Below are 11,676 nucleotides of genomic sequence, written 5' to 3'. Positions count from 1 at the left end.
TCCTCCGCACTGCATTAGAAAGTGACCCCAAAGGTTCTGAGAAATAGTCAGTATGTGACAGGTTGGAATGAGAACGTGTGTGCAAAAACTCAGCTCACAGGAGAGGTTTCAGTCGGTTTCAATCTGCAACCTCACCGTCATGGCTATAATTCTACTGTAATAATTGCTGCTGTTATTATAAGTAGTCTTATTATATGAATCATTTATGTCATATACATTGAATGTGTTGTATCTAAGAACTGTTATGCTGCTCATTCTGTACACATGACATCTATTGCATTCTGTCCATCCTGGGAGAAGGATCCCTCCTCTGTCGTTCTCCCATAGGTTTCTTCCTTTTTTCTCCCTGTTAAAGGGGTTTTTAGGGGAGTTTTTCCTGTGCCGATGTGAGGGAAGGACAGAGGATGTCGCATGTGCACAGATTGTAAAGCCCTCTGAGGCAAATTTGTAATTTGTGATTCTGGGCTATACAAAATAAACTGAATTGAATTGAATTGAATAGGTGCTGCCAAATCCTACACACACCACCTTTAATTGGCTCAACTGCATTTTGAGTGTTAATATGCTTGATTGGTCTGGTAAACTGATTACATGTCAGTTTGCTGTCAAACACTGTGGTGGCAAGCTAATCTCAAGGCTATTCATAGTTAAAAACCTTTTAATCCGGTAACGGGACACATTGCAACTCCACCACAGGCAGCAAACCGCAGCACACACACACACACACACACACACACACACACACACACACGCACACAGTTGTGAATCGTCTCAGATGATGGACATGTCAATTAAAACAGCAGAGATGAGACGACATGGATCAATGTTTTCCGCAGGCAAAAATAATTGTATATCTATGTAAACCCAATCCAGGATAATCTGAACATGTCAGCCTCGATGGTAAAGCATCTGGCCGTGAGAGGGAAGGGATGGATTGGTCGAATGAAAGTCATAAGCTTTCTCTTCAGCTTTCTCGTCCCATCGTAAATTAAAATCTATTTTAGTGTCCTCCTCTCTAGGAAGAACGAGGACATCAGCAAGTTATTTACAGCTTCAAAACCTGTTAGATACGCACTTCTCCCATCAGTTCAGTGCTTGAAATCTGACCTCTGGTCATCAGTTTGATGAGAAAATCACAAACTTTTAATAAAGATTTTATGTAATTCTTCTTCCCAAGGCCACTCAAGTGATTAACTTAAGAATTTGGAACTCTATAAGTAGTAAAGTGATGAGGGGAAAGATGACAAATGTCTGATAGAGAAACAAATCTTTATTCTACCGAGACAAACAACATCCAAGCCACAAACACACAAACATGTCCCATGTCCTCTACGGCTCAACCACAGCGTTTCAACACTTCAGAATTCAAGCTTTCTTATTCTCTCCCGCAGCAAAAATGCCTCTACATGTTTGTGTTTCAGGGTCAGATGTTATATTGCTTCAAACTACATACATGAGCCACAGGCCTCTGTTTTATTGAAACAGTTTTTAAATGAGTTTTAAACAATTATCCAATTAACAGATTGTGATAATTGATTATTAAGTCGATTAAGTTTATTATAAAGCAAAAACCTCTCTCTATAGTGTGTTTCCAGCTTCTCAAATGTTGAGGATTTGCTCATTTTCTCTGTTTCATTTCACTGTTAATTTAATAGATTGGTGTTTTGAGCTGTTGGTAAGGTAAAAGCTATTTGAAGATTTGACCTCTGAGGTTTTTTAAATGGGCCTTTTTCACTCTTTTACAACATTTTACAGACTAAACAAAAGGGCGGTGCAATTAATTCAAATGATAATCTTGTATCAAATGATCCAGCTTTGGGGGTCAGGAAAGGCCCCACGGTGTGAACCAATTTGATTGTTTACTAGAGCACAGAGATCTTAACAGATCTAGATTTTTAATTTTGCTCTCGAAGTGCACCAGGCGGATACATTTAACTTAGAAAGGCGCAAAATGTTCCCTACGTCAATGAGTAAACATGTTAAATAATCGTGATCTCAATATTGCCCAGAATAATCCTGATCATGATTTTTGCCATAATCGTGCAGCCCTTCTGAATGAATATTTGATCAATCTAAAAAAAGAACCAGTTTAACAGATATGTACTAGCGAGGAAAGATTTGCGTAGATTTGCTTTGTCAGCAGATGCCCTGTTTGTAGCAATTCAGTTGACATTAATTTATTTAAATAAATTCACTCACTAACTGTACTGTGTGTCTGGGCTTTTACATTTGGATGCTGAACTTGAATAAGAAAATGGTACTTTCATGGATGATTTTTATTTTGAAAAACTTTACAAGGTTTGATTTTGTCCCCTTCACATCCACACAATCGGACCCCAAGGGCCCGTTGGTACTCTCACATGCACACATGATCTCAGTTCTGGTCAATCACTCACCTGCCCTGTTGATCTCGATGATCTCCTCCTGTGCCAGTGGGCAGTCTCCGGTGCCCATCATGCTGCCAGATCCCACCATGCCCGGCCCAAGCACATTGCCCATCAGCCTGTGCGGCGAGGCGGTTGCCATGGCCAGGGCATCTGGCTTGCAGTAGTTGGGGCTGCCGGGCTGTGGCGCTCGGGGGATGTGCTTGTTCCTCTTCTTGGGGAGCTTCTGCTTGGCCATGGCCAGGGAGTAGTACATGCCGAAGTTGTTGACGATGACGGGCACAGGCATGGCGATGGTCAGCACACCGGCCAAGGCGCAGAGGGCACCCACCAGCATCCCTGACCATGTCTCAGGGTACATATCCCCGTAGCCCAGCGTGGTCATGGTCACCACAGCCCACCAGAACCCAATGGGGATGTTCTTGAATGCAGTGTGGGCCGCAGCTGTTGGATCGTCTGGGTCGGCACCGATGCGCTCGGCATAATAGATCATGGTTGCAAAGATGAGGACGCCCAGCGCCAGGAAGATGATGAGCAGCAGGAACTCGTTGGTGCTTGCCCGCAGAGTGTGGCCCAGGACCCGTAAACCGACGAAGTGGCGGGTCAGCTTGAATATACGCAGGATACGGACAAAGCGCACCACGCGCAGGAAGCTAAGCGCGTCTTTGGCTGTTTTGGAGGACAGGCCGCTCAGCGCCACCTCCAGGTAAAAGGGCACGATGGCCACAAAGTCTATGATGTTGAGGGCGCTGCGGAAGAACTCAGCCTTGTCAGGGCAGAAGACGACACGTGCCATCACCTCGATGGTGAACCAGATGACACAGACGCCCTCCACATATGTCAGCCAGCCATCTGTGACTACTTCGTACACTATCTGCAAGGTAGAAGAAAAATAAATCAAGGGTTAGCTGATTCTATGATGACTTTACTCATTCCTTTATTCATTCATTACACAGTATATGCCCGCAGGTAAAATACCATGTTCCCAAAAAGTTGAAGATTCCGTAGCAACATTGTCTTTCCTGTAACTATAAATGTAGGAGTACAGAAAAAAAGGAAATACATAATTCATTTTAGGGTGATCCTAAGTTACCTCCAGCCAACCTCCTTCTGGTACAGATCACCTTCAAAACTACCTCTGTATCAAGCTAACAAGCATTAAAAGGAGCAACAATTCAGTTCTTGCCCTTTTCTATAATGAGTCCAGCCACAAAATCCTGAGAAAATATGTACTGCTAAACCGAATATATAACTGGTTCAACACTTAACTTCCCAGTTTGGGTCATTACTACCACCAACCTGACCTTCTCCATCACCTGAGTGACCTTCTAACAACAAAGGTATGTTTAATTAACGGGGCAATCCATCTATTTTGCACAAACTCGGCCTGTGAAAAGGTGTCTGAGAAAAAAACAAACGATAGTGTAGCCATAAGGGTTTGAGCTTGGAGACAACAAATGTATTGGTGTGGGCTTTTACCTTGAAGGAAGGATGCTGATACAACCTTGAGACCTCAAAAGTAGAGAGGATTTTGCAAACCAATGCAAGGGGTCGGGGCTCGCCGCTGAGCTCTGAGACCCATCATTTTCTAACGGTTTGTGCCGCAAACAAAGCTCAAACTGTTCTGTAATGCAAGCAGCTGTTTGCCACCAGGAAACAAAATTTGCCCTAGCTGTATTGTTGCTTTGACGGAAGCAGTAGTGCTTCTATACAATGTACACTGCCAGAAACAAGATGTGATAACGAAAAGCAAAAAAAAGTGTGAAATGTTGTCATGTATAGGGAGACACCGGTTGGAAAAAGGGTAAGGGCAATAAAAAAGAGGAATCTCCCAGGAAAACCCTGGGTTGGCATGTATGAAGATGGGAAATGAAGGACTGAGCATTTTTGGGTCAAAAAAAATCGGGAAATCTTAGCCCCAGCTTAATATTTCTGGGTCATTTATTCTTGAATCTGTGCCTCACAAATCTCCTGATATTATAAAGCAGGCAAGCAGTGTCCCTAGCATAATCACATTAACATCTGAAATACTAAAGAACGTTTTACTTAAACTTCACCGTACCTCCTCATGTGTCACGTTGCCGATGGTGACGTTCTCTGTTTTGTTGTAGATGGTGTTGAAGGCTTCGTGGGTCTCCAGGCAGAAGGTGGAAATGGAGAGGAGGATGAAGAAGAGCGAGCCAAACGCCACATACTGCAGAGAGAGAATCAGAAGGGGGGGGGAGAGTTACATTTTTTTTTACAGTTCAAGCATACATCCTCTCCTTTTATTCAAGCTGCAGCGGAGGAAGCTGTCACATCTGCCGACAACATTTTTCTGACCACTTTTGTCCTTTGTACTTTGGTGTTCATGTGATTGCTTGTGGGGGTGGGGTGGGGTGGGGTGGGGGTTTGTTGGGCCATTGCGGTATGTGGATAGCAGTAGTTATGCCAACAGGCCGCAGACAGGGGGCACCAACAACACACTGAGGAGAGGGGAGGAATGTTGTTAATTCACTGCAAATGTCCTGACTGCTGCAATCCCATTGATAACAGCACAGCACCGACACACGGGGGGAGGGAGGGAGGGATGATGGATGGAGAGTGTAAAAAGTAATGAGGTACCTCTGTGTGTGTGTGTGTGTGTGTGTGTGTGTGTGTGTGTGTGTGTGTGTGTTGAAAGAGAGAAAGTGAAGAAGTAGATACACAGTGTGTGTTAAGAGGAAACAAGTGCGTACATGAACAATGGGGGAATAAGGAGATGAATGCATTACTGTGAGCACACGTATCGTAGTACATATGAAGCTCCGCCACATGTCGTTTTTCTATCAGCATAGGATCAATAGTTTTTTATCGTAGACCACCGACACACACACACACTCCATCAGCCGTGCAACTGGCAAATCATTCATATATTTTATGTAGCGTATTATCAGTCATTTTCTGTACAGTGCTCACGCGTGTGTAATGAAATTTCCTTCTCTGCAGCATCCCCCTGCCCCCCACTATTCCTTGCCCTCCCATCTCTCTCTCTCTCTCTCTCTCTCTCTCTCTCTCTCTCTCTCTCTCTCTGTTTCTCCCTCAACATCCTTCAGGCTCGTTTTCTAAACCCCTTTTCTTTCCTTTTTAACCCTGACATTGGTTCTCCCCAATGTCATGCCTCACAACCGTGCAGATACTAAGCTGCCCGGATACTGACCACATCTATAATTCACTGTCGGTACATATTTAGCATCTTTTTTATTTCTTTTTTTCGGAGGAAAGGTTGATCAGATGTGACAGGAACCAGCTGATCGAAGGCCGTCTGTGATATCATGACACAGATACATATTTATGAAAATGTATTCAAAATATCATACTACCATACATTCAAAACCATCTATGAAGTAAAAATGAGTAATAAGAGCATTCACACTGCATAGACTGTCTATGAGAGAAATGCCCTGATGTACAGAATTTCTGATTGTGCACATCAGCTAGCTAGCGTGCACATCAACTCCCCACAATGCTAACTTTTTAAACTTGCTGAAATTGCCCGAGTTAACCAGTCTACTCCTGGCTGTCTGATGCCCGGTCGCAGGAAAAGTTGGATGGATGAAATAAGACTCCAGGCTAACCAGCTAACGGGAGGTCGGTGACTGTTGTGCCAACATATTTACAGAGACCTGGCTCGTCTGTGGTCCTGGATCAATCTGCACTTGATAGGTGAACAGAGCGCAGGACTCAAATAAGAGTTGGTGAACTCTGTGTTTACATCAATGACACTTGGTGCTCAAACAAAGTCAAAGTTCATGGACAATGTTCCCCCTGATGTAAAATGTTAATGTTAAGATGTCGGCCATTTTGTCTGCCCAGAGAACTATTTTGTGGTTGCTGTTGAGATTCCTCCTAATGCAAACTCAAAAGAATTATACAGGGATGGACTACAGTTTCTGTTTTGTCATGTTTTTCTTGTGGAGCAGATGGGCTACAATTTAATTTTGTCGTGCAAATCTGTGTTGCATTATGACAAAAACAATTCCATGAATCCTTGATCTATTATCAGTAAATTAAATATAGTATTCATATTTGTTATGTGTACACATTTGTAACACTAGGAAAAGGTTTTTATATCATTAGAATGAGCCCTTCATATCTACATAGAGAGGGGGACCCCTTCCATAAGTCAACCATACTGCACCACCATGTTTGTACCATAACCCATTTTTAACATTACCTGAATGCCACCCTATTTTGCCCGTGTTGTGAAACTGCAGTAATATAAACTCCAGAGTGAAAATTGCGGTACCGCAAGCTTTCCCCGACTTCCATTGCTCCTGAAGCAGTGTTAGTACGGTATGGATGGCCTCTCAGCCAGGCGAACAGCTTCACACTCGGCACGTGGCGTTACCGCAGTCATGAAAAGAGTGAGCGGAGGGGTATTTAGTTGGTTGCAAACTGCAACCGCAGCGCTAGTTACCGCTACCTACGCACTGTACCTTTAACTGGTGGTGCATTTGATAGTGTAGCTTGTTTGATGACCTCGAGACTGCAGCTAAGTAGTAAAGAGAAAGAGAGAGAGAGAGAGAGAGCGAGAGAGAGAGAGAATCTACTAATCGGGTGCTGATTGATTTTTGAAGGGATAGTGTAAAGATGCTCTCTGTGTTCCCTTTTACTTGTTTTGCTTGAGACTCTGGTGGCTGCTTTAAGTGCCAGCTGAAGTCTGTTCAGGTTTGAAGATTTGGTTGGATTTTAACAAGAAATTCAAGCTTTTGGGCTCCAATTGAAGCTGTTTAAGGGCCCCATAAAATAAGAACAATCTTTGATTCAAACCCAATAAATTAAAGCTGTTCTTATCCATAAGCAGTCTGATAAACTATGTCTAACTGTTGGGGCCATTGGGTGCTGCAGATTAATACAATTGTGTGTTGTCTGCATAGATGAAATACCATACCATGTTGTTGGATATTTTGGCCAAGTGGGAGCATCTACAGTGAGAGTTGACCTAATAAGTTGGACATTTTGTCATAGCAAATGAAAAGAATGGATGTAACTAATAACATTAATGATGACTCTGGAGCATCATTGATATTATTAATTACACCCTAGTTACACCCAAACTCCACAACCCACTTAAGACGATGTAAAACCAGTCAAGTGTATGCATGTGTAAGTACGCCTTCAAGTATGTGTGTGTGTGTGTGTGTGTGTGTGTGTGTGTGTGTGTGTGTGTGTGTGTGTGTGTGTGTGTGTGTGTGTGTGTGTGTGTGTGTGTGTGTCAGGTCAGTGATGAAGACAGACAGATGAAGTCTTCCTCTAATCCTCAGGGAACTCATCAAGTCCCACAGCTTATTATCATGGTCTAATTTAACACTGCTATCTAGAGCTGCCCTGGATACACACATCACACACACACACACACACACACACACACACACACACACACACACACACACACACACATTCACACACACACAGACACACACACACAGACGTTCTTGAGCATTTTCAGGGTGCTGGAGAGTTATTAAAAGCAGATACAGAAGCATGAACATCCCCTTGTTTAATTTTACAACTTGCCTTGGCAAGCTATTTCTTTAATTGGATGCTGGATTCAAACAAAATTTCAATTCATTTTTGGTGAACTGCTTCAGCTCGCTAACGTGTGGTGTCCACGCAGACGGAGCTGCTGCTGGGTTGCTGCGTTGCTGATTTGCTGTGTTTCTGCATTGTTGTTGCTTCGCTGCCCCGAAAGACCTATACATTTCTACATAGATTTTGCCTTTGATAATGGTCCTAAATAATAGAAGGCTTCATTCCCTTCAATTATAAATGTTATTTATATTATTTTAGTCTGAAAAAAGATTAGAAGCATGTGCGTGGTGAGAGAGAAAGAGCGCATTGAACAAATACTGCCCTTGAGGTGTTCTCAATACAGCATTTCAACAATATACAGCCAGTACTCCACTAATTTATGGAGCCATGCAAGTCACTGCATTTTTCCATAGGGTCTTACAAATATTCAAAATGAAAGCATGTGTAAAAAAATGAAAGGATTCTCTACACAGAAAAGCTAGAAGGCTTTTAATTTGAAATGGATGTTGAGGTAAATATTTTTATTTTCAGGTCTATGACATCTATTATATAGACACTGAAACTGCAACATACAACATATTGTATGGCAATCCCTTCAATAGTTGTAGAGATTCTTCACTCAATACCAAAACTGTCCAATCTCAAGGTGGTGAGGTACATCAAGTTGATATCCATAAAAATGATCATGGCAATCCACCTGATCTATTGTTTTTGAGATATTTTCGTGTGCTACCAAGTGGTGAACTGATCGATTAACTATCCTACCAATTTAATAATTTCTAGAGCCATGCTGTTTACGTGACTAGAGGACATCTTCTGTTATTTCCTCTAGGATTAAATGTGCTTTGTTAGATATCCAGAGAGGGTAAATAGCCTTAATCAGAATATGTCCATTGGACAGTCGGACTTGAATGTTAATAGTCAGATGACAGTCTGCATTTGAGATTTTTCAGTGGGAAACACCCACTAGCAGCCAAATAGTGGTGAGTCACTGTGCTCGGCCAGACGCTTTGGTAATCAGCCATCATTTGGCGTCATAGTCGGCTTGCATTATAACGTGATCGTCTGACTGGTCGATATGAGGGCCTTGGCTACCACTGTGGCCAGCAGAGGGTTAAAAAAGGTTTGACTAAGTAGTTTTGCACATGAAGATTAACACATGGATTTTTCCAGTGAAGATGATGCACCATTATTTTAGAACCAGAATTAAATAAACACATCTATCTGAATCAAGTGTCTGAAATCAAGACCGATCAGCCAACAAATTGAGACACTATTCCTAAGTGATTTAAAAAAAGAGCAGCATTAAAAATTTACATAGATCAAGATAATAAATTTGCTTTCTATGATAATTATGCCAGAGATTTAGATATGGGTTTTTTTCAGAGCCATTTGTCCAATCTTGATGTTAAATTATAATCATCAGTTATTTAATGAAAACAAGCTTGATAACACTTATTATGAACAATAGCTACTCAATGTATTCATATATTTAATTTTCATTGTTTGTGGCGAGGTCTGCCATTCCCGTACTGGATTCGAATTGATAAGCTTTTTAGTTGTTTTCTTTTTTTTACAGTAGACCAGTTCGAGGTATGTCATGGAGGAGCGAGGAGCAGCAATGAATTATTAGGTGAAGAGCTGCAAGAAACTGACTGCACACCTCAGTAAGCTAACCATCTTTATGTACTTCTGTCACGTGAGAAACTACTTGCACTGCTTGCAGCATGAAATCAGGTCGCAGTTGCAATTATCAATCATCAATAAATGATCATTATTAATAAAATAACGGGAGATTGTTCAGATTCACAAAGACACCATACATATAATATACATTTTTTTCTATTTAATAAGGATATTTCAGAAACAAGAACTTCACAACTAAAAGCTTTGAGAGAAAGCTAGAATTTTTTTAAATATATAGTATACAATTTCGAAAAAGTGAAATAATAAATAAAACACTCCTCACATCTACATTCAAAGCGTTGTTCAACCTTCAAGACAACAGAGTTAATCGTACTCTTTCTCTTTTCCCTCTTCCTACTTTCCTTCATACCTCCCTGCTCTGTCCTCTTACATTCCCTTGCTTCTGTCAGTCTTACAGAATGACCTAAATCTCTTTCCTTATTCCTCCCCTGGACAATCTCTTCTCTTTCTTTAGCTTTCTCTCTTTATCTTCTTCATAACTGACTACTGCTGTCCCTCCTGTCTCTGCTATTTTCTCCTCTATTTCTGTCACTCTTTTTTATACCTTTCTCCTTCATATGTGTTCTTCCTTTTCTATCGTCTGTTAGTATCGTTAGATCTCTCCTTGTTTAATCTTTGTTTTCAGTAGAAAAGCTGTCTATAGCACCAAACACTGGACCGACAATGCTAGCCATTTTGCTGAACACAGTGGAACATTTAGATTATGTTTGTTTGTGATTGACTCTGTGGTGGCCTTCAGCTCGCAGGGATAGGCATTGGGGTTGGGGTTGGGTGCATTGTGAGCCGGGCAGCAGGCAAAGGTGGGGACTCCTGGCATCGCAGACTGGCTCTAAGGACCTGGAATGTCGTGGAAAGGGCGCCGACTAGGTCTGCTGGGGGAATTCAACGCTCATGTGGGTAATGATGGTGAAACCTAGAGGGGGTGATTGGTAGGAAAGGTCTGCCTGATCTGAGCCCAAGTGCTGTTTGTTTTTTTCTATGCAATTCATGGATTGGCCACAACAAACACCATGCTTGAGCACGTGGCAGTTCAGTAAATGTACTTGGTACCAGAATACCCTAGGTACCCTAGGTATTCTGGTACCAAGATTGATGATTGATGTTGTGGTCCTATCATCATATCTGCAAGGTTGTCAACTGATCACAGCCTGGTGATGAGTTTGATAAGATGGCGGGCGAGTCTGCCGGTAAGGACTGTTAAACCCAAACTTGTACTGAGGGTGAACTGGGATTGCCTGGCTGAAGCCACTCTCTGTGTGGTCTTCAACTCCAACCTCCTAAAGAATTTTCTGTGCATATTGTCCAGCAGTGGAAAAAGCATTTGAGGAACTCCTGACCAAAACATCCTCCATGTAGGAAGCAGAGCTTGCAAGGTGCAACGGGTGGATGAGATTCGCCCCAAGATACTGAAGACTCTGGACATTGTTGAGCTCTCCCCTGTTCAGCGTCCCATGGAGGTTGGGGACAGTGCCTGTGGAAAGGCAGACCCTTTTTAAAAAGGGGGACCAGAAATAGAACCCTAATTATTGGGTTTTCACACTGCTCACCTTCTCTGGGAAAGTTTATTCCCCGGTGCTGGAAAGGACCCAACTGACCCTCGAACCTCGGATCTAGGAGGAGCAATGTGTATTCCATCCTAGCCATGGAACAGTAGGCCAGCTCTTTACCTTTGCAGGTCTATTTAAGGGGTCATGGGACTGTATATTCTGCATGTGAAACACTTTTCCAATGGTTGTTGGCCTCCACCAGGGTTGTCCCTTGTCACTGTTTTCTCCTCATCTTTGCAGATGATGTGGTTCTGTTGGCTCCTTCAGAACGTGACCTACAACACACAACTGGATGGTTTGCAACCGAATGCAAAGCGGCCCGGATGAGAGTCAGTACAAGTCTGAGGCCATGGTTTTCTGCCAAAGTAAATTGCAGCCTCTGGGTTTGGAGTGGGTCACTGCCTAAGCGAGGGAGTTCAAGTATCTGGGGGTCTTGTTCACGAGAATGGGATGTGCAATGGGCAGCTGGTTCGGAGCGGTGTCAG

General features: G+C 42.6%; 1 protein-coding gene across 1 annotated transcript in view; it reads right to left on the bottom strand.

Moving 5' to 3' along the window:
- LOC129098676 (potassium voltage-gated channel subfamily C member 1-like) overlaps positions 1-11,676 on the bottom strand; it is a 63,169-nt gene that overhangs the window by 21,362 nt on the left and 30,131 nt on the right. Inside the window, exons 2-3 of the mRNA XM_054607757.1 lie at positions 4,447-4,578; positions 2,397-3,258 (exon numbers count right to left, since the gene is read on the bottom strand). Coding sequence (XP_054463732.1) covers positions 2,397-3,258; positions 4,447-4,578 — 994 coding nt within the window. The remainder of the gene's footprint in view (positions 1-2,396; positions 3,259-4,446; positions 4,579-11,676) is intronic.

Source organism: Anoplopoma fimbria, chromosome 11 (genome assembly GCF_027596085.1).
Source record: "Anoplopoma fimbria isolate UVic2021 breed Golden Eagle Sablefish chromosome 11, Afim_UVic_2022, whole genome shotgun sequence".
Classification (NCBI taxonomy): domain Eukaryota; kingdom Metazoa; phylum Chordata; class Actinopteri; order Perciformes; family Anoplopomatidae; genus Anoplopoma; species Anoplopoma fimbria.
This window is presented reverse-complemented; position numbering and strand designations above follow the sequence as displayed.